This window comes from Pavona decussata, unplaced genomic scaffold, assembly GCF_977016875.1.
Source record: "Pavona decussata unplaced genomic scaffold, jaPavDecu1.1 SCAFFOLD_95, whole genome shotgun sequence".
Taxonomy (NCBI): Eukaryota; Metazoa; Cnidaria; class Anthozoa; order Scleractinia; family Agariciidae; genus Pavona; species Pavona decussata.
This window is the reverse complement of record NW_028145512.1, coordinates 859,630-883,538: the sequence shown is the minus strand read 5'-3', so window position 1 is coordinate 883,538 and position 23,909 is coordinate 859,630. Positions and strand designations below refer to the sequence as shown.

Genomic DNA, 23,909 nt, shown 5'->3' with positions numbered 1-23,909 from the left:
ATGGTGGACTCGCAAACTGGGTCATACGGCTACACAGTTAATGAAACCAAAGCACTGCCCTGCAGTGAAACGGAGCTGAGAGAGCTGGCTACCTTATACCCAACTCCATTCCAACTCTTTGACAAGCAAAAACTGCTTCAAGGCGCTGAAGTCTTCAACAACAGCTTCGCATGGACACGGGCACTCACTGGAACGAGTTTTAAGAATCACTTCGCCGTGAAAACAACACCGACCCCGAAGATTTTGCAGATTCTGCACGAAGAGTGTCACATGGGTATGGACTGCTGTTCCCTTGGAGAACTCCTCCTCTGTGAAAAGCTTGGTATTAAAGGTGAAGAAATCATATTCACTTCAAACAACACACCCTTTGAAGAGTACCGAAAGGCCTTTGAACTGGGAGCCATTATCAACTTGGACGACTACTCCCAAATTGACAACCTCAAGAAGGCGTTAGGAGGCTCTATGCCCGAAATAGTGTCGTTCCGCTTCAACCCAGGTCCTTACCATACCATTGGCTATAATCAGAGTATTGGGGACCCTGTTCAAGCCAAGTTTGGACTCACGAAAAGCCAGTTGTTCTCTGCCTACAAGAAGTGCTCTGAATATGGAGTGAAACGTTTTGGTTTGCACACGATGGTAGTATCGACGTGTCGCGATATCGCGGACCTCGAAGAGACCGCTCGGATGATGTTCAAGTTAGCAGTGGAAATTAAGAAGAAGACAGGTATCAGCATTGAATTCGTCGACATGGGTGGTGGCATCAGTAGCAGTTGTCATCCTGAACAGAAGGCCATCGACTTGGGAGATTTGGGATTTCGAGTGAAGGTCCTGTATGAAGAAATAGTGTTGCCGCACCAGGATCTTCATCCTCTTCAGATCAAATATGAATGCGGGAAGCTTGTTACCTTTCACTGCGGCTGGCTCATTTCCCGTGTCATAAACATGAAAGACACATACAAACGTCATCTTGGCGTTGATGCAACGATTGCTGATTTTTGGCTTGACGAAAAGGTAGAGGATTATCGTGAAATTACCATCGTCAAAGACCCGACTCCTCCCAATCATGTGCGAAAGAATCTTCCTGATTACAAGTCGGTAGTTGACGACCCTTCCTACGCTTCTCCAAACTACCAAGGTGAAAAAATGGATCAAATGTTCGACATCGTGGGTTCCATGTGTTGGGGAATTGACAAATTTGCTGTCGACCGCGTGCTGAATGTCAATCCAGAAATTGGTGACCTCTGCATCATCCATGACACAGGAGCTTATGGCGGCGCCGCAATGGGTCTCAACTTAAACGCCAAACTACAGCACGCGGAAATTTTGCGCGTTGGCCCTAACCTGTATGAGATGATTCGTCGACCACAAACTTACGAAGACTACTTTGCGACGATGGTATTTTCTTAAATGACATTTTCGTTTTCCATTGTAGTTCACATTTCAATATCGCAGACTCCGAAAACTGGTGTTAGCTTCTGGTATTAGTAACTCTAGAAAGTTTTGTGTTAGTCTCAGCAAAGAATAAGGACTTAGTGGGAGAAAGTAGTTGGTACAAACCTTCAAGAGCTCCATTTCAAACAAAGCCAAAAGTGCAAGTCAGGGTGTGGTCAGTTTTGAAATTAACCTTTCAGGGCAAACTCGTTTTCGCTTAACAAACACACCACCGTATGCCTAGCTAATCTACGGTGTTGCAGTGTGATGAGACACGTGAGTTGTCGACGCCAAAACCCCGACTCTAACCCAAAACTAACCCTAACTCAAAGAACTGACCCAAAGGCCAAAGCAATGACACTAATTCTGGAATCCCGAAAATAACCCTGGGTTGGAGTAAAGGTTAGCAATTGCTGTTTCTTGAAGGTGTCAAATGTCCAGGTCACGTGATTTGAATTGTTCCCATAAAGGGGCAGTGTCACCTATTTTGTGTGTTACTTTGAATAGCCAAAAACTACAGTTGAATCGATGGAATCGTCAAAATAATGGTTCAGTGTTGTTAACAATTACCCTACTAATGCACAGGAAGTAGTATTATGTATGTATGGCTGCTGATGGCTACGATGGAAATGGATTGCAATTTGAATAAAAACTGATTACAGTTCGTTCTTCCTGGCATACATCCCCTCATATTTTCTTTCCAGTGCTCTAACAGCAATTTCATGTTAGAAAAAAGGGTTCTTTGTCAAAAATTTGAGCATTTTGAACTAAAATACAGCAAAATCGCCGTCACGGTGCCCCTTTAAGAAAAAGATCATACGTAAAAGATTTTACCAAGCGGATGATGAGCTTACAGTTCTGCGTTTGTGCAACAACTTGTGTTTTAAATAAGACAAATTGAAGATGTTTATCGTAACTTGGACAGGAAATTTACATCATTAGCGCAATGAGTTTTATTCCAGCGTCGATCGATGCAAAATCAATAAGGTGTTTCGCTGCGTACGATTTGACTTTTCTACATAAAATCAAAATCACCTGAGGTTACTTCTTTGCGAAGGTTCTTGATGTATAATTTCCCTCAAAGCGAACTAATTGCATCTGGAAACGAATGTGCTAACAGGATTCTTTGCAGTTCGACGAAAGTTTGTTATTTTTCAATAACAAAAATAAACCCGGGCAGATGAACTGATTTATCGCGCTCGGTGGGGGAATGATTTTCTGTTTTGTGACCTTGCTGAAGTTTTGTTGGAATTATTGCCATTTATTTTTATCTCGTTCATGTTCTTTGACTTGATTATTTGATTGTAATCGCCGACCGGAAGCGACTTTAATAGAGAGATTTAACATCGCGTATACGTGAAAGGCGAACGGCAAAAATGACCACGTGACCACGATTTTTCCGCCATTTTTCGCGGTTGCCGGTTGGCGTTTCTACGTGAAACCAGGATGTACACAGACATTTAGCACCAGGCTTTTCGGCAGAAACCACGGCTAGGGATCACGTGACAAGGCTCTGACGTTACGTTTGCGGTTTTCAACGTGGAGAGGTAGGTTTTCACGTAAGTCATTTACCTCAGCGATTGGAGTCGTACTTTTCAATTTTTTGAAACGTAAAAATGTTGATGTTTAGGTGTAAACTAACGTGAAAGAGCGAACATGGAGCTTTATGTTGCTGTATGAAATACAGCACTACTGCTGTTCGCAAATTCAATACGGCGGCCGCTTCAAGTGATCGGTGTAGCTAAAGCGTAGAAGCCATAAACGTCAAACACCAAACGCCTAACCTGAAACCGCCGTTTCCGGTTTGCCGTTAGCGTAAAAACCCTGGTGCTAAATGTCTCTATTTCGCGTTTGCCGTCTACGTGAGAACTACGTAAGTATTTCTTCCTTTTTTCTCACACATATAAGTAGTTAATTGTTGAAAACAAGTACCCCAATAATTTTTTCAAGAAGTCATACTAGGGCAAATCAAGTTTTATGTTTAAAAATCCTTCATAACTCACTCCTTAACTCACTTTTCTTCATGAACTCACCACAGTGAATCGGAAAACTGCTTCATCGAAACTCGCAAAAGCTAAACACACGCGAAGCTAAGTCAAAAGGCTAACGCTATTTTACGTGAAACGTGAAATGGCAAGGTGACGTTTGCCCTTTCACGTAAACGCGAAGCTAAATCTCTATTATTGTAAAATTTAATGTCAGTGTCTTAGGGCAAAGTGACAGGGCTCGGAAATGGAAGATCATGTTCAACCAATAGACTTAAGTTTTGTTGCAATACGTGAATGCTATTATTGCAATCTTCGAGGAACGCATGCTTGTGAGTCCAGCAAAAACCTTGTGAAATCCAGTGAAGGGAATACAAAATTTAAAACGATATCTTCAAGTGTGGTTTGATGCGTCTAGCGAACGGGAATTTATTGTGATCTCGGGACTTATCAGTTGCGTTTGCAGCAATCGGGAGATTCCCAACAGTTTCAAGTTTCATTTCTGCTCTTAGCTTAGTCAAACATTTCCCCCATACTTAATCCTGTCATCGACCAAGGCACGTTCTTGCATTTATAGGAGGTCTGGGAAGCGACGCATGTGATTATCCACCAGGCTGCAGGTCACACACGGAGGAGGGAGGCATGGTAACGAGTAGTTAACTCTTCTTGCCTTTCGTATGCCCCTGAAAGAAAGAAAAAACTGTTGTTGAATTTTTCTCTTAGAAAGTAAAAGAGAGAGAAAAGTCTACGAATAGAAAATTCATCGGTACAAAAGAGGGTCCACACCTTATTTCCCTTCTGCTGATGTTTTTGGTATTTGAAACTCTTCAAGGGATCCAGCTTGCGCTTCTACGGGAAAAACATCAAGATCAAAATGACAGGCCAAACTTACTTACGAAAAAACCCTTACCATACAACAGATTTTCAAGAGAAAGTAACAGTGGCCTTCAGTTGTACGTCAAATTCTGTCTCCCAGCAGCGGCTTAACCCAAAACATTCGAGTTGGCAGATACAAGCGGGTATGCGTGTGCATTGCGAAAACATCCTGAGAGTAGCTTCACACGGTTTTTAATTTCTAATGTTCATATACACCGCCTTGTACTTGCCAAACTAGCAAGTTTGCACATGACCTATGTTTGTTACGCGAAGACGCCAAAATCGTATTGCGCGGTTTCAAAACAATGTAGCTTTGCCGATGATCACTCTAGACGCCGGCCGAAAGGCGGGTTATGAACTCCACAAGAAGGTACGATAGTAGCGAATTGACTACGTATAGCAAAACACAACCACCCTGTAAGGCCGAGGATTTGGTGGGGAGGGGAGGGGAGGGGTTAAAAGACACCTCACAATCGTTAGAGGAACCGATTTGTCATCCACGCCCAGTTGTCCAAAGAACTGATAACTTTATCGCGCGGATAGGTCGCTATGCAGCGGATAAAATTTATTGGTTGCAGTACATTTTATCCGCTTGATAACGATTTATTCACTGGATACAATTATCCGCTCTTTGAACAACAGGGACCAGATCTCGAAACCTTCACTCTATGTCAGAACTCTTGAAATAAGAGTGTGTTATTTTGTTCCCTATTTGAGCTCTGACTTTTTCTGCAGGAAAACTCGGCAAGAATAACTCTCCCAAGCGTTATTTTCTTTATAGAGTGTTAACTTCGCAAAAGTGTTCTTGACAATTTATAAATTTCTCATCGTGTTTCAATTTGACCAGATCTAATCCAGAACTATATAAAAATCTAAACGGAGAGACATTTTCTAAGAGCTAATAACGTGAAGGGAAATATGTTGATGCGGGAATTGTTCAAGCGTACTTCGTTTGACAAGTGTCAGATGATGCATGATAGACGTGTCCTTCACAGGTTGGTTCTGTCCAGGTTAAAACGGATTGAATAATCCGCAGAGTAATAGATTGATTAAGAAGTTGAAGAGTACAGAATAAAGAAAGATTCAAGGGGAGAGTGTTGAGGTGGTTCTTTTCCTCCAAGAAGCCCTCTAACACCACGCTCCGTGATTGGTTAGCAAACTTCCTGCCATTTTCTCAACCAGTGAGAAACAAAACCAATCGCCGCTTGCTGCCGAGCGTTTTCCCGCGCTTGGTGTCGGTTACATGTATTTGCTTCGAGTCCTGATTGGTCCATTGCCTTGTTTACGTATGCTGTGATTGGCTAGCGTAATTACTTGGGTTTTGTTTTACGACGCTTACCTGAATACCGCTCTTAGACTATTCCGATAATAGTTCTGCGCGACATTATTGATACGCTGGTTCAACCGAAGTTCATTTCCAGGTCTTTTCACTAGCGATAGTTCCGCCGGCTATGCTGCTACCGCCGTGCTGCAATCAAGTTTTCCCTCTTTTTCCATTTCCCCAGTTTCTTTAGAAACAGAGCCCTTAAACCATTAGACGCGAAAAAAAATCTTTTCCAAAATTTACCTTGCCGTGAGGGTTGTGAGTGCTTTTTTGTGAGGATAGGTGCGGACGTTTTCTCTTTCGTGAGGATTTCGCCATGGAAGGTCGAAGAGTTACTGGAACTGAAATATAAACGAAAGGCAGAAACTGTAAGACACGAAAACGCAACATGGAAAAAAGTTCAAACTTTTCACTCAAACAGCGCGCCACGATTTATTACATCTATCATGATTCTTACGTCTGAACTCAACCTCGTCCCCAGTGTCCTCGCGAAAATCACAATGGCAGGCGGCGAAGACCCCGATACACGCTGCGAAATACTCAACAGATCGCAATTTCGGTTTTCAATCGAGGAGTATTTTTTGACATGACACACTTGATTTTCGTCTTTGCTGCACCTTTTCCGCGATGAATACGGTTGTTTATCATTCACATCGTGTACAGGGTTTACGCCGCCCGTCATTTTGAATTTCGCCAGGACCTCGAACCGAGGTTGTTCTGAGCTGAAGTGTGGCCGTTTATTATGCTGTACAAGGTGGTTCTATTTTCTGGATCTTTGGGTGAAATCCTTGTGTCTAACCGTTCAAATAAAAGTTATTGAGTCCTACTTTCCTGTGGTGCTGTTTATGGCATAGGTGAACCTAACTCTTGGGTCTGAGGAGGAAGTCCTAAAGTGTGACCATTCAAATGAAAGCTGTTTTGCAGTACTTTAACGCATGCGATATAACTCTGCAAAGAATGCTTCTTTCTTTTGCGTCTTGGGATAAAACCTCATGGTTTGACAATTCAATCAAAAACTCTAAACGGTGCTATCTATGCCCATTACTCCACAAAATTAAACTTGAAATTTTGCTAAGATTTTGATTTTAGCTGCATTTGGACGGGAAAAGTTTATAACTCACCAAGGTACTCAGGAACGTTTTTCAAGTGAGGCTGGATTCTTGTTGGATGAAGATCGTTATCATGTCTCAGCACTTGAAAATCTCTTGGATTGTCTTCAAAGTAAGCCTAGGAAAAAGGGTCACAACGGGAGTCAAAATAGCTGCCAAATTATACACGACAAGCTGCCTCATACTCTGACGCCACAAAAATCACAGAAGAAGGAAACGAAATATCAGTTACGCCCACAAGGAAAGCTAGAATGGTTCTGGGTAACACAAAGGACGATAAGGTGTTTTGCTCGCCTCGTTATTTCGTTCCCAATTTTCTTCTTGATCCGAAAACTATAAGAACGCGTCTGGTTACGAGGCAGCACTGCAAGCACACGCCGTTTTCGATCAGGGATAGTAGGAACCCTAAACTGAGCAGCGACGACGACGACGACGGCAACAAGAACGTCAGAAAACAATAAAACACTGGCTCTGCACGTGCGTTATAGACTTTGGTACATTTCTTTGTCGTCCTCTGCAAAACAACGACGTGAAATGACCACATTCAAGATTTTATGGAGAACGTGAACGCATGGTAATTGACTTCTCCCAACAAGAAGAAACCGATAGCTCAATACAACGAAGAACATGTCTTAACGCCAGGTTTGCTGACATCTTTTTGTCCTTTGTAAAAAGATATTACTGTTACCAATTGAACATCAAAACCACAACTCCCTTTGCCTACTCTTATTTACCAACTTGACAATGTTATTCTCGATATCAAATGTAGAATTCAATGTTTATCATTCTTGCAATTTCTAACACTTGAAAGACTCACCTTTAATTTCTCAGAATTTAATATTTCTGATTTGATTTCTTTTAGTCTTGCTTCTTTAACTGTAAAGGCAAAACAAATATAAGAAACGTTCGTTTTTTGCCTTTCTGTCTTGTTGTGGAGTCTAGTGAAACAGCAAGCGTTAAACAATGAAAGTCGTCCGTATACGCAGGCTGGTAGAATACACTAGTATAGACGACGTAATTAAATGCGCCAAAGTGCAGACTTACACTTGAGCAAACGAAATTTGCCAAGTGTCGCAAATTTTGGCGAAAACAAATACAAACCTGCACTAGAAACAAAACTATCGCGAAAGCCCACCAACATTAAGCCCCGTCTACACGAGCAATTTTTATGTGGCAACTGTATGTGGCAATTTTTATTTGCCCGTGTAGATGGCTCGGCAAATATTTGTTAATTTGCGTCAGTAATAATTTCGCACAGCGGAGATGTCCATGGAAAGGTAAAAAGCAAGATGGCGCCATGCTGGATGCGCAAATGTTAGGGACTGTAGGGACTGGGTTCTACAGATGACGTTGAAAAAATTGTCACATTTTATGTGGCATCTCGTCTACACGGACAATGTTTTTTTTTATGTGGCAATTTTTAGTTGCCACATAAAAACTAACACGCCAGCTTTTCAGCAAATGCAGATGTCACATAAAAATTGGTCATTTCTCATCATCTACACGGGCAAATAAAAATTGCCATATAAAAATTGCTCGTGTAGACGGGGCTTCACGGTGATCTATCGAAAAAAATTTCGCTGAAATTTAACAGCGTTGGGCCAACAATCGCGGATCCCAAAGAAATTTCCCGAACTATTTCACCGAAATTGGTCTGTTTCTAAGCGAAAATTCCCCTGATCAAAATGGAATTTCTGTTCCTCTCAATTCCATATAACGTTGAATTACAAAACAGTCTTCCCAGCAAGCTACCAGTAACTGAAGACGCTTGTCGGTGGACTGACCTGCCGATTTTGTTACCGCTCTGAGTGCGTCCTGAAGGAAACAGACAAGAAAAATCACGGTTTATGCATAAATAACACAAAATGCAATATAATGGCTGAGTATATATTCTACAAGAGAGCAAGCAAGAGAAGATTTACTGAAACTTGGCTATTTTGATACCTGTGCTCGGTATCTGAATCCTTCAATCTCCTCCATTTTGAATTGATATGGTTTAAAAATCTCTTTCTTTTCTCCTGAAATGTTCAAACGTATTACATGTATCACAATGAGAACAGACAATTATGTTAGTTAACAATTTTCCACGAACGCGCGTTGGATATGAGATGACAGGTAGTTAACGATACGCGCCGATTTGGCTATAATGATCTCATATCCAACAAGCGTGAGTGGGATAATTGTTTTATTAAAAACAATCAAGAAATCTTTCTAGATCTTGCTGATTTCGCTTTGCAAGAACAACAAGAAGACAGTTTAATAAGTGGTCGCTATTTCTTAGGCATGGTATAATGGCTCATATACCATGGCCGCTAAGCCAATCAAATCACTGGAATTGCATTATACAATGATCTAGTTTTTAGTAATCATTACTATTTACGTAACTTGTTTCCTTCCCAAAAAAAGGTGGAAACTGATTGTGCTATGCGCACTTCGTATTCTGCATGGACAATAAAGAAGCCTTGAAACGTTCCTATACACCTATGGTGGCAAAATTGCCATAGACCAACTTCGTTTTCTTCAGAATAAAAAGAATAACAGCTTCCTGCACGGAATGCTGTAGATAATTGCCAGTTGCCTTTGGTATTTGGTAATCTGCTAGACGCTGTGGCCTCCATTCATACAGCTGTCTTAGGCCCCTCTAACCTGGACAAATTTGAAAAAGGCGTTTTCACAAACGTTTATCCGCCAAGCTGTCGTTTTAGTATCTTTTTTGTCGTCCACACTTAAATGCTCCTTCGCTTCGCATCCCAAACGCTGAAAACACGGTCGAGCGTGCGCAGATTACTACTGTGAGGTCTGCGTTTTCAAAAAGCCTTCTTTTCGCCCGCGAAACTTGTATAAACAAGTAGTCAGCGTTTTCAAGTTAAACAGTGCCGGAAAAAAGGAGTCTGAGTTTTTCAAATTTATCTGGGCCTTAGTATAAGATGTGTGCCAAGCATTGTTCAAAAACACCAGTTTTCAGGTTTCATGTCTCACCGTCTGTACCCCCGCTACCATGCAGTGAAAACCTACAATGTAGCAGATTAACTGTGTACTGTTTTCGCTGTTTTAAGGATATGCATATAACTGAAAAACTATTTAAAAGGATAAAATTATTAAAACGCTCAAAACTAAAAGCTAAAACCAGAAACGAAAGATGTGATCTAATAAACGATAAAAAAGGCATTTATCCAGCCTGTAGAACAAATGACGCACTCCTGATTGATTAGAAAAACACAGCTTTAAAACTATGGCATTTGAAGTACCTGTAAACTCTTTGGTAAGTTCTTCCTCGGCTTGTTTAAGCAGTTTGTGGTCATTTGCAGTCACAAAGGACAAAGCAGTGCCGACATTATCACCACGCGCTGTCCTGCAAAACGAAGAGGCAAACACTTTAATCGGTTCAAGACCGACTATCATTGTAAATTGTCCCTTATGATAAAAAAGGTCTGCGTAAAACCGTTCAGTTACTCAAGGAACATCACAGCAGCGTAATCAGAAGCCACTCAATATGACAAACTGTACCACTTTTCAGAAGTGTACATCTTTGAACATGTGCCTGTGACGTTTGTTGGGAGAGCCCGCTTAATATGCAAACCCAGATAACATGGACACTTTGGCGCGTCCCTTTGGTGTATATTTTAACCGGGTTCCACTGTTACTTGGTTTTGCGTGTGAGGTCTTAAAAAGAGTTATATTATAATTATGTATAATGAACCCGTTTCTACGGAGTAAACGTGAACAAATAAATCTAACAAAGGACACACAATCATTTATAGTAAGCACTATTAATTTTTTAATCAAGCAGAACCGAAAACTAACTTCTGACTTGGCTTAACAACAAAACAAGTAAAGCTCTACATCTTACCTTCCTACCCTGTGAATATAGGCATCAACAGTCGTGGGGAAATCAAAATTGATAACATTCTCAACTCCTAAAAAAGAGACAATAAATAAATTCCTTTCACATACACTGTATGAAGATGGCTGAGTTATGAACGCACATGTTTAGTATTACACTTACAGTGTACTGCAAATTAAGAGTTTTTATCGTCTGCATCAAAACTAAAATGCTGTCTACACTTACAATGTATTTACTCCCTAGCTATCTCAAGATGGGTTGGTAGTTGTCAACAATTTAGTCTTCATGAACACATGTGCTGTTCAGTATGCATTGCATTGCCACCTTGCTGCAGTAACAGTTGTTCGAAGCCCGATTACGCTAATCCTGGATTAACGTGAACTTTGATTTGAGTTTAATTATAAACCAATAAAGATTCTTCCAAAGGATTTTTGTCCTTCAGTATTGCCTTAGACTTTTCTTTGCCTTTAGCTTGACGTTAGCCTTCAAACCCATCCTTAAGGAGCGAGATGAAAACCTCGATTAACTTTTAATCGTGGATTAGCGTTGATCGGCTTTCGAACAACCTGGCCCTGGAATTGCAAGAGGAACTTTTTATGAAAATTTTATTTAGATATTGAAAATCATCAACGCAAGATGTACTTAGTGTTTACATTAAAATTTCATGGTTCATATCATGAAGTTAGGGAAAACCTGAAATATTCATGACCTGGATTAGTGGCTGGAAACAAACCTTGGAAATCCACTCCTCTTGATACTCCATATTCTTTGTCTTTCTTTTTTCTGAGGGAAAATTTAGGTTGTTATTGTTGCTAGAGCTAAAACTTACATTTCCCGAAATCAGCAACTACAACAAGGCGAAAGACAATGCATTTCAAATCGTCATCGTTCAAACTTTAGTACATGCATTGTTTACAATCATACTTACTTTTTCGTTTTCTTAACATTTGCTGATAATTTGACGGTTAAGGAAACTCAGATTTACTAATTAAAAGTAAAACCAGAATCTTGATTGGGGGTAAATGTTCCAATTAAATAATAAAAATAATATCCATTGCAATATGCGCTATGCGCTAATGCCACACATCGACATTCAAATCCTAACAGCACGCAAGATAGCTCCCACAATGTCTTGAGGCTCAGTGGTAGAGCATCCGAACTAGTAACCGGAAGGTCAGAGATCCGACTCCGGTTGCGAGAACTCGGTTTTCTTTTCTCCGAGCCATCATTCACGATAATGATTATTTATCATTTGCACAAACAAAAAAGAAATTTCAGTTGGCTATCTACAGTGTAATGATCAGAAAATCTTCGCAAATTTCGGAATTTTTAGTATTCCTCGTTTCCCATTCGAAATGAAACTGAGGTCGGGAAATTTGTACACTTGTGAATTCTCCAATTTCTAATCTCTAATCAAGGAGATCCGCACGACATTGTAAAATAATGGTAAGCGTTATCTTTTTCTTTTTAATAGTATGCTGCTTTTCAATAACGCCTTGCCAATGTTATTCAAGCGTGAACCTATCGGTTTTCTTGCAAATTGTAAACAACTAATATTTGAGTAAACAATTCGGTTCCCTGCTCAGGAGAGGTCTGCGAGATAAGAGCGTAAGGCATGAATCTACAAGGGGGGGGGGGGGGGGGGCATGGTTCATCAGAAATGTTTCAACAGTGGATTTTGGTGGATGCCTCCTCTTATAAATTATGTGACTGTATAACAGCAGTAGAAAACAGCAAAGCCTGATTAAAAGGTACAAATAATTATGTAAATGAAGTTAGACTGGTTATGACGTGGAACTCCTGAAAACTACGCACCAAGCGAGATAGAGAAGGGAAGAGTAACCTGAAAGATTCTGATGAAATTTGCCAAAAGGTCACTTTATTGGGAGGTTTTTGATCAGATCAATTATTCTTTCAATTCTACTTATCACTTTGGTGGGTGAGGGGGTGATTACAACAGTCCCAATGACCTGACTCACGCTGAAAAAATTATATCATTGTTTGCAAGGGAAAATAACTAATACATCCTTAGCGCTATCAGCTACCACTAGAGTTAATTATGTTATATTATACAGTTAACAGTTTTGAATCATAGACTGAGCCCCTTACAAGTTTATCTATTTTGTCCATTTGTTCGTTTGTTTGTGGTTTGTTCATCCGTCTGTCCGTCCATTCATTTGTTTATACTTTCGGTTGGTCATTCGTTCCTTTGTTCTTTCATTATTCATTGATTTATAGATATGAAACAAAGGATACTAGATGATGAGGCAACGGCATCAAAAACACTTTCATCAGATGCTATGATGTAGTCATAGATGTCTCGATTGAACTCTTCCACGATGTGCAGTCTAAAATGCGCAAAAAAATTCAGCAATAATGTATTTAATAAACATGTATGTGGTATATCACACAAACCTCATGTCACCCTGCCAATCCTTATTCAACTCTAATGAAAGAGTTCAAAATAATAAAAACACACGCCACAAAGATAAATATAAAACAAAATATTACCTGGAATTGTGTGGTAGTTCAGAATTTAGCACACAGGCTTTGATAGAAAACTGCTCAAGAAAGAGTTTGAGTCTGCAAAGAGAATAGAATTACCTTACAATTAAAGTGCACCTAACCCCAAATTTTTTTTCGCTTAAAAAAATCTTTGCACCTGTTTGAAACACATTGAGCCTTTTTCCCCCTTTTTTTTTTTCAACCAATTCTTGACTTTTTAAAGCTTGTAAGAGTTACGAAATCTAGCCATCATCTGTCCCATGACCGAGCTAGTAAGGGGCATGGGTCTATTCCTTACATGATGTCACAAACTGCTTTGCATGCATTTTCACAAAGACTTAATACAATGCAAATCAGTTTGTGACGTCAAGTAAGGAATAGACCCATGTTTCGAACAGGTGCAAAGATTTATTTAAGAGAAAAAAAAAATGGGGGTTAGGTGCACTTTAAGAACGATTATATTTACAGTGTATATGTACGTACATGTACCTGTAGTGTCTTTTTTAAAGAACTTCAAATAGGTTCTGGAAAATGATATTTCTGTTACTAGTAAGTTATTTTAATTCTGATATTTTTTGTTGAGGAAAAAAAGTGAGATACTTTGTCCATTTGGCAACAACTCTGCAACCGTCAGCTTAAAGCACTCTCCAACCATTCAACTTGCTCAAGCAAAGAAAAAAAAACAAAACAAAACAAAAAAAAAAAAAACGTTCTTTTGAAACAGTAGACTAGGAATAGTTCTTAAAGATGATAAGACAGCAGCATGGTAAATATCTTGCTGGGGGTAACAGTATTCTTTCTGATGGAAACATGTAATGTCTGTATTCAACTCATTTGAATTTTGAAATGCTTTATTTTGTCAGAAATTTGAATACATGAAAATCGTCACCCTGGATTTTGTTCAAGCTTCGAAATTGTAAATTGCATGCAATTGCCCACATGCCAAGCGAAGGAATTCTTTTACAGGGAGCAAAAAAAGATAAAAACAGCATGAAGTTCTCGTGCCTAGACTTCTTACAATGTACAATGTAGAACCTGAAAGTCTAATTGAATGTCAACAATATAACAAACAACTTGAATTGTAACTCAAATACCTCACCATTACCTGTAACACCTATCAATCCCATTGACAAATAAAATGGTTTTCCCTTGAACAAGTCTGACATAAAAAGTGAAAAAAATATACAATAAAATATTTCTGACAATGAATTGAAATCATATCCTCAATGTATATTCATTTGATAGAGCTCTACATATACCAAACAAAAATTACTCCTCTTACCTTAACTTTAGAAGTGTGTATATTAAAAGGAACTTTTCATCCATTTCACATCTAGAAATAAGAGTTCATACATTGTTGAAACACAGATAGGAGATTGCAAGTCTTACAGTTTCAACAGAAAAGTACAGATATGTGTTACAACAATGAACACTGTAAGCTTTGCACAGTTTATTTTTAATACAGTATGTGTAGAACAATCTCCAAATATTATCCAAACACACCTTTCATAATTCAAAACTTCGGTCCAACCCATCAGACACTCTGCATGTACTTAGAAGAGCGAGAGTCAAAAGTTCTAGAATGTAATCTTAACAGTCGTTGGGTGGTGGAGGAGGGGAGGGGGGGTGGGAAGGGGGGTCAGGCCACATCCTTTGCTCTTTGTCATTACCCCCTTCCTTTGGGTTCCTATGACTCTACCTCCCTAAGCCACCCCTCCCCCACCCCATGCATTCTTCAACCCATCCACCCCCTCCTAAAAAATATTATGAACTCAACCTCATTAGCAAGTAACTTACTTTATAAAATACTGTGTTAGTTTGTCATCAGATGGAAGTTGAGACTCTTGAAGCTTAAGGGTAACCTGTAAAACAGATGACGTACAAAAACCAAATAAACACCAGAACAAGCATCAGTAAGCTTGGTGATCATGCAGTCGATGAAAACTCATAATTGGAACCCTGGGACGCAACTCACAAAACCCTCCTAAGTTAAAATGTATCTTCAGCATTGTCTCTAAATATGTCGTTCCAGAAAATATCCATACCCTCCCCATGAAAGGCATTTTGGGTTTGATCCCCCATCCCTTTGGAAAGCCCAGTTTAGCTTTATACCTTTCTTCAAAATTTTGGTGTTTGAGATCCCCTGCCCCCCTCAGATTTCCAGTGACCTTCCATGGGGTGGGTAGTATATTTTCTACAACTGTGCAATTAAGAATAAAAATCAACGATAAAAATTTTTAATGACCTTTCGATGACTCACTCATCATTTACAAATTCTAAAAAGTGAACAATTCACTATACTGAAGAAATGACGTGGGAAATTTGAATGCTTGATCTACGAAATGCTTTTTATCCAGGAAAAGAAACCCAAACTGAACACTCAATCAGACTCAATGAAAGCGAAACTATTTAGTACCTAATTAACACTCACTACATTCCACATTGTAGGTTTTAATCATGTGCAACGAGACTTCACACGCATTCTTAACAATTATACAAAGAACTTTTAACAATCTGACTTTTTAGAATTTGAAAATGATGAGCGAGTCATCGGAACGTCATTCAAAATTTTTATCCTTGATTTTTATTCTTAAATGTTTATCAAAAGCGTCTGTTATTAGAACAGTGCAATTGGTGGAATAATGATAGTCAATTGTTAAGAAAAATGTTTAAACAATTAGGAGGACCTTGTGAATCTGGCGCCAGCACTCTTGGAAGAGTTGAGTAAGGCAAATGCAATGATGCCCCACTTAAAGACATTTAATTCATTCTGTGAACTATGATAAACAAAATATAAATGTTTATGTACAGTACACTCACTGGATTGTGAAGAACAAGCTTCTTTAAAGCTGTAACATCCTGTGGAAAAAGAAAATAATGCATTGAAGAATCTACAAACTTTTACCTCACATTAATTTTACAGCAACTTTGAAAATGTACAAGTAAATTTGTTATGCTGTTTATTAAAAATTTTAATGAAAAACTTTAACGTTGAAGGTTTTCCATGTTTTTCCCATTTGCACATTCTGTACTTAGTTACCTTAGAAAATACATGCAGAGTCTGTGTAATGTAGTTAACAAGTTCTTCAAAAAAAATCAATACATAAAATTCTGTTAAAATTATGCACTGACAGTAACTGGTGAAACCACACTATAATAGTAATACAGGATGAACCACAAACCATGAATCTCTGGTTAACGTAGGGGTCACAGCATCAAATTAGTATGTATAAAAGGTCACGGGTTTCACTTCTTTCTAAAGCTCACTCAGAATTTTCTTGAGTTCTAAGTTCATTACAAACATCTGCTGTTTACAGCAATAAAAGTACTTTCATTGAGTATAACTTAATATTAATATTAATTTTTTCCAATATAAAACACACACCTCACTTAAAGTTGCAGACATCAAAAATGCTTGATAAATCTTTGGAAGATGACTGCAATAAAAGTTGTTACAGTACATTACACCTGTGGCTGTACCAATAATTCACAATTATTGTGACGTACAACAGCATACATGTACAATTCAAGTTAGAGATACATGACTTGTACACAATCAAAGATTGTAAGACAATCAAACCTTCACTCTTATTTGTTATTATTATTATTATTATTATTATTATTATTATTATTATTATTATTATTATTGTTATTATTATTATTTTATTTTTATTTTTAGTTTTTATTTTTTTACCTTTTGTCTGTTCATTTCTCAAAGTAAAGTGAAAAGGTATAAAAGCAACACTACAACCAGGTACATATACAGTGTAAGTGGCCCACAAGGTTAAAGCTTAACCCCGTTTCTATCACATGAAGCAACTGGGAGTATTGCTACTCCCCCCTGGATGGGATACTAGTCTATCAGAGGGTTGCCCCCAGTAGTATGCTGCTGGTACCCATTTACATGTATACACTTGGATGAAGAGAGACAATGTCAAACAAAGTTTCTTATCTAAGGAAACAACACAGCAACCTTACCTATACTTCTGACCCTTCATTCATCTGATTGAAATTCCAACTCACTAACCACTACACCACACCTCCTCACCTCTCAAGGTAAAGTGTATTTATTTACTTGTTGATTGTGCAGTCAAAGGACTGTCAGTTACTGCATTTTTGTCAGTTTTTTTTTCAGGCGTGGACACAAGTCATGACCAAAATTATGCAACATAATTATAAGTGCAATGGTGATGTCAGGAACATTTTTAAATCAACCACTGAAAGATGCTAGCTTTGAAATTTGACAAATTCTATATGCATATTATAACTTACTGTACCTCAATAACGTCTTCAGATCAAGTTCATAGCCATACGAAAATACAAGATCAGCTTCATCAACAACCAGCATCTGAAGACTGACTTTAAGGTCAAGATTCTGAAATATCAAGAAAATTATTGTTAAAACATCCTTTCATCAGCCCACATAAAATAGATCTGCATAGCCTCAAGTTCTCAAAGTACACATCCCGTTTTTCTTAAAAGTAGCCCTGAAAACCCTTGGAGTAGCCTTAAGACTGAATTTTTGCCTGCTTTTCTCTGCTCATATACAATTTTGTCAATACCACTCAAGAGTAAGTTATCAGTCATATCTTGTTTCTTGCTACGCAAATCACCTCATGCCCTATGCAATTCACATTGTACAAGAATTACTGTAGCATAAACTAATTTTGCGCAGGTGTTTAGAAACAAACTTGAACCTCAGATCTGCATTTAGGGAAGTAGTCTTTATTTTCTTGAATGTGTAAAATTATGCTTGTCATTAGTAGACTAAATGAATTGAATAAGTGAGATTTGCATCATTAAATTCACAAACAATAATTATTATATTAACGTCTAATAATTATCATCTTGTTTATGCAAGCAACTATAACTTTAACACTGTTGAGTATGTCCTCAGCAATTATTGTATGTGAATGGAATGGTGGAAAAAAACCCAGAGAGGTTAATGAATGTGTGTGAACGTTTCTTATATGCAAGTGAAAGGTATCTATAACATGAAGTAAACACTAGTCTTAACTACAGCATTCAAGTAAGCAAACACATCATGCCTTTTATTAAACTGCTCAGGTTCAGATACATTAATACAGTCATGTACTTTCAAGTTCTGCTGACTTACCTGGTTTACTATGGTATGTACATATCATTGTAATAGTAACTATTTTATTATTATCATTATTATTATTATTATAATTATTATTATTAATTACTATTATTAATTATTATTATATATAAGATATACCAGTGTAATTGCGAGTGATTTTCTCTCTCAACATCCGAGTCCCACCCATGGACTTAGGGAGGCAAAGAGGGTTTCTACTTGATGGAGAGGACCCGCCTAAGAAGGTGGGCCATAGAAAGAAGAGTTATTTTCTGGAGTTCGTGAATGTTGATGTTGCCAGGGCAAAAGCAAAGCATACATTACAAGTAAGGGCAAGTGAGTTCCTATAATTATGTACCTATGTAATCAAGATTCAAGATATGACATTAGTTAACATGATAGCCTTTGCAGCTTGTATTTGATAGCTATTTTGAAATCATTAAGTACATGTAGCAGGGAGGTACTGTGTAATTTATTGGTACAAATACAATAGTGCATGAATAGCAGGGTGTACATAGTTGACTTTGGGTTGGTGAGTTGGAGAGAAATTTTTAAAGATAAACTGTATAGTATTCTACAGTTGAAAAGAAAAACAAAACAAAAAACATTGCAATGCTGCGTACAGCCGCACATGTATGTAACCATGTGTATCATATTTACATTTACTTTCTTAAATTACCATAAGTTAAATACTTGTAGCTCTTACTTTAGCTTGTACATGACCCAGCAGTACACTTGGTGTCCCAACTACAATATCTGGGCTCTCCATCAACAGAGACCTTGAACAAAGACCAAAATAAATCAACAATTTATAAAATTACATCAAATAGTGCTTTTATTATTCTTTTCATTTTTTTGTTCGTTGACTTGTTTTTCTATTCATGTGGCCTTAAACAATGTTCCAATTTACATTGCATTTTGATATTTTTAAAATTAATCTACAAAATTAACCTGGCAAATATTTTCTCTGACAGATATGAAAATAGTGTTTGTAGCACACACTTGTTTTCTGGATGTCTACATGTATAACCAGTCATCATAAACTTGGTGGTGCCATCATTGCGAATTTTTGGAAGCCTTCCCTCCCCCTCCCCCAAGCAGGGTTGATAGCCACTGAAATCATTTGGACTGTAGTATACATAAACATAGCAACATGACAACATTGCCTGGGAATGGGGGAGTGGGGAGGTATTTCATGTTGAGGTTTGGAAATCGTCTCAACATTTTGGTCAGGATTGTACCTATTGTAAACAATAGTTCTATAGCTGAAGGTTTTCTTACTTGGTACTTGAGAGATTTCCCTGGGCAACATCAGCAACCCTGACTTCACGAGAGCAATACAGTGATAATTCCTACAAATACAAGACAAAATATATAGACAAAATAAGGTGAAGTCTGAAACCAGTTTAGGTTGGTACGTGTACTGCAAAATCATATTTGTGCACTCAGCATTAAGGAAATGTAAGATGTACCGTAACAGGATTTGGATGGTTGTGATGTAATAATCAACCTTTCCAAAATCTAGCTGAGACCATAAAGAGTTAGTTCAAGGCATTATCATCATTACTGCTTTTGATCTGACTACTTAATTACAAGTATTAAATAGTAAATGAGTTACAATAATTTCTTATTGAAATGAGTCAAGAAGGACCCCGTGCAGCTGTCCACATAAAAATAATGTACAGTACCTTGATGTTTCTGTGAGCTTGCTTTGCAAGTTCTTTGGTGGGGACCAACACAAGAGCTCTTACACCACCACTTGAAGAATTAGCCTACAAAGAATAAATACAAAGTATAAAATTGTCACAAGAAAAAAAGTGTCAAACCAAAATATAATTATTCAACTAGCAAATAATTTTTAGCAATAATATGACAAGTAAAAATGTTTTATTTATTTTTAAAATAATCCACCACACCTGCTTATCTTGTAGTATTCTTTGGATCATTGGTATCGCATATCTAGATGTAATAGTAAATTATTAATAATGTTAGAATTAACCATGGTCAAAAAGAAAACAAAAAGGAAGTTTTTCAGAGTGAAATAGAAAATAGTCCTTTAAAATACCAAAGATAATTATTTTAAACTACAGCTCCAAGGGACACAAGGTTGATATACATGTATAACACTACTGATGCTATGAAACAAAGAGGGGAGGTAGCAGCGATACTAAAAACTTAACACATTAATATCCAAAGGTACATAAAATATAAAAAGTAAATTTATAAATTTGTATAGTGCAGAATTCCACGATGAGATGATCAAATGCACTTTACAGTATAAGGACACTCTTCAGATCAAATTGGAAATTAATATATTGGAGATGTTGGTTTTTGAGAAGAGGGAAAAACCTGAGTAGCCGGAGAAAAACCTCTCAGAGCAAGGATTAGAACCAACAACAAACTCAACCCAAATATAATGCCGAGTCCAGGAATCAAACCCAGGCCACATGGTGGGAGACGAGTGCTCTCACCACTGAGCCATCCCTGCTCTCCCCAATATTGTATCACCACGCCATCCCTACTCCCCTATTATTTTATAACTAGTGTATAAATAACTGTTATTCCCTTAACATATATGTACCAGTCCAAATAGTCATAAATTAATTTGAGAGAACTGTATACAGCAGAATGACAAGATGTTTCAAGCTTAACTCTTGGGCCCCAACAATGACCAGAATCTAATTTCTCCTCATAATAATTATCAGTACTTGTTCAAACATGCAGGTATTGAGAATGTGTGGTTCCAGAAAATATCCATACCCCTCCCACGGAAGACATTTTTATTTTAACCCCCCCACCCCCTCAGAATTTCCGTTCCAGAGGGTTTATGATGACCCCCCCACCCCTCCGGAATTTCCCGGTTTTTAGAACCCTCTTCCATGAAACCCTCGGAAGTTCAAAATCCATTTAGACTAAGAAAATTGACTACTCACACTATTACGATCAATTTTTTTATTATTGAAGCAACGTCGACAACTCTAGTTCAGCTATTTACAACACTGCGCTATTTTACTAACTATATCCGGAAAAAATTGGATAGAACTCTAAAATGGTCAATTTTTTTTTCGTCAAAAAGCACGGTCGTATTCTTTGTTGTTGCGTAGTTTACGTCTATAACTTTCTCGAGCGCTTAAGAAATTATCTCTATCACGTTGCAACTTTTCTTTTTCACCTAAAATTATGACGGCCTTGCAAATTCCATTTTCGTAATGACCTCTGCAGAAAAACGTTTGTTTATTAAATACCGCGAAGAAACTGCTATGAATATAAGTTGCACATTGAATATACGATGCTGGGTTTTTTATTTATCAAGTAGAATTTGAAGAACTTTGAAAAACCAGTCGAAAACTGGCTGCATGCACAAGAATTAATATTATAAGCCGCCTTTGAGAACAGTTTCAAAAGGTTCTCCCTTCAAAACTTCAAAATTAATTAATCCGGCCGTGGCAATTGCGTCTCGGCACTTAATACAAATAGTTATCTCTGCACCGAGTTCGTGAATGAAATGAATTTGAGAAAGAAAAAAGTTTGTGTTTTTGACGTTTTATGTCACGTTTTTATCAAATAAACGTCGCTGTTTCACGTCCCATGGGATTCAATCTTGAACAAAATTTGCATACATCGAAAAAGTTGTGCATTTGATTCAGTGACTGCAATGTACATCAATATTCACTGGATGGAAAGATCTCTGCAGAATCTTTTCTCTTTCTTCCAGAAATCTTTTTTGTGAAAGATTGCATTGAAGAAATTACACGTTTTGTGGCCGCAGAAAAATAATTTTCCGTGGGAAATAAATAAATAAGCGCGCCTACAGGCCCGTTGTACATTTCGCCGTGTCAGAAATAGATTTCAACCGCAAACTAACCTGTGGAAATGCAAAGGCCATGCTCATCAAAAAAGTCGCTTTGTTCAGAAACCTTTTAATCTCACTCATTTGATGCTACAATACAAGTAAAGAGGGCTTTTATTTATTTCAAACCCCAATTTTCAAACGATTGTGAAGTCACAGCCATGCTCGGCATAATATGAGGCTGATTGATCGCGCCGCGAAGTCGAACTTCAAAGAAAAAAAACCTGTCACGCCGCCGTTACTTTCGCTTATCAGAAGGATTAACCAGACAACACTTCTACCAAAATGACTTTTCCAGAATGATTCATCGTTTCACTGCTTTTGTTTCAAAACAACGCACGTAAATTTGTTTTAGTGCTTCAGATCGATCGTGTGTTGCTTTCAATGTTTTGTACATGGTTCGTGACCCTTTGGAAAACTAGTTCCCCATGAAACCCCCCTACCTCTCGGAAATTACTGCCCTTTAACCCCCCCTCCCCCTCGGAATTTCCAATGGTCTTCCGTGGGGGGGGTATGGATATTTTCTGGAACCACACAATAATGGAAATGATCACCAAAAATGAAATATCTAATTCTTCCAACTTAAACACCCTAAGAAACATCCTGGGAATAGTGTCAGAGAACATGCATATCAATATTGAGGCTTAAAGGGCAAAGACTACAAGTCACATAAATTAAGTTACATTTAAAAATATCCTACTTACGCGGCTGTTTTTCCTGATCCAGTTTTGGCTCTTGCTAAAATATCTTTTCCTTCCAAAGCCAAAGGAATGGCTTTTTCCTGCCAAATAACATAGACTACCAGTAAAGCTAAATACACTATACGGCATTTTTAAGCTGCATACATGTACATGGTAAAAGCTATGGTAAGGAATGTAAAATTTAAAGTATCACGACTACATGTAGTTCGAAATAACAAGATTAATACACAGTGTGTGATAAAGAAAAAAGTCAGTCAAGCTGTCGTTAAACAGTCGGCTTGTCATGAAAAAATATCTGAGAGCCTAAGGGAACGCAACACTGACATGTTTTATGCACCATTCAGACACTAACTACAGGGAAGTTTGAGAGCCATGGATTCACTGAAACTCATGAGAAGTCGGGCCACAGGTGGTGGTTCATTCGCCACAGTAGTGGACAAAACAAAGGCGAGTAAATGTTATACGCGTGAAGTGTTGCGTGTAAGGTAACGAGTGGTAGATGCTTCAATAAATATGTGCCCTACATTCTGTAGAGTAGAACAGTGCGAATTAGCCTGACTTACCTGAATTGGCGACGGTTGGGACCAGTTCAATTTCGCTATCGCCTGACAAACGAAACCAAAAGACGGCATCAAGCTCAAACTAAGCATTTTTTTATTTATGTGGGTGACTAAAATAACTTTTACCTTCACCAGTCGATCGTCCAAACCCATTTCATGAAAAGAGCAACTTTCCATCATTTCGTCCGCCATGTTGTTTTTCCACGTGAAACTAACGCGCATGACCACTTTGAGATACCTTCCGCTGAAGTGAGATTCGCGGGCTCACACAATTGATTTCACCTGTCGCGAGGACGAACCTGATTTCCATTGGTTTTAAAAACCCGCATGGCAATTTTAAGTCCTGTTTATAATAACAAATAAGTTACATTTTCAAAACTCCTCTACTGAACAATATTGATTCGTAAGCCATGCGTGCGCAAATTCTTTTCGAACACTGCATTAAAATAATTTTGAAGGAATCATTTTGTAAGCACATTAAAGAGACTTTGGCCATCGAACGTGTGCTAGACAAAAGCGCGCTTTTGGGGCCCTTTTGTGCGAGATCTTAAATTAAATGTTTGCGAACGGTTGGTGGCAATTATCGAACCAATCACTTTGACAAGTTTATTTCTGGAGATAAACAA

The 23,909-nt window shown here is 38.1% G+C and overlaps 1 protein-coding gene across 1 annotated transcript; it reads right to left on the bottom strand.

Annotated features, from left to right (window-relative positions):
• Positions 1–2,366: 2,366 nt before the first annotated feature.
• On the bottom strand, positions 2,367–23,514 carry LOC146472988 (putative ATP-dependent RNA helicase DDX56). Its single transcript, XM_085118733.1, has 26 exons — positions 23,410–23,514; positions 23,287–23,328; positions 22,727–22,803; positions 20,089–20,131; positions 19,861–19,944; positions 19,454–19,524; positions 18,879–18,951; positions 17,352–17,449; positions 16,460–16,511; positions 15,895–15,933; positions 14,872–14,936; positions 14,357–14,407; positions 14,180–14,233; positions 13,081–13,152; positions 12,826–12,917; positions 11,498–11,519; positions 11,303–11,352; positions 10,576–10,642; positions 9,974–10,077; positions 8,670–8,743; positions 8,510–8,540; positions 7,543–7,601; positions 6,738–6,843; positions 5,860–5,957; positions 4,203–4,265; positions 2,367–4,099 (listed from the first exon to the last, which is right to left on the bottom strand). The coding sequence occupies exons 1-26, from the start codon at positions 23,503–23,505 to the stop codon at positions 4,073–4,075; spliced, it is 1,710 nt and encodes a 569-aa protein (XP_084974859.1). The 5' UTR covers positions 23,506–23,514; the 3' UTR covers positions 2,367–4,072.
• Between the last annotated feature and the right edge of the window lie 395 nt (positions 23,515–23,909).

Coding starts and splice junctions, on each gene's coding strand:
- LOC146472988 (XM_085118733.1), bottom strand. CDS start 23,505: ATGCGCGTTAGTTTCACGTGGAAAAACAACATGGCGGACGAAATGATG. Junction 18,952..19,453: donor GGAAATCTCTCAAGTACCAA/GTAAGAAAACCT, acceptor TCTTTGTTCAAG/GTCTCTGTTGATGGAGAGCC. Junction 8,541..8,669: donor GATTCAGATACCGAGCACAG/GTATCAAAATAG, acceptor TGTTTCCTTCAG/GACGCACTCAGAGCGGTAAC.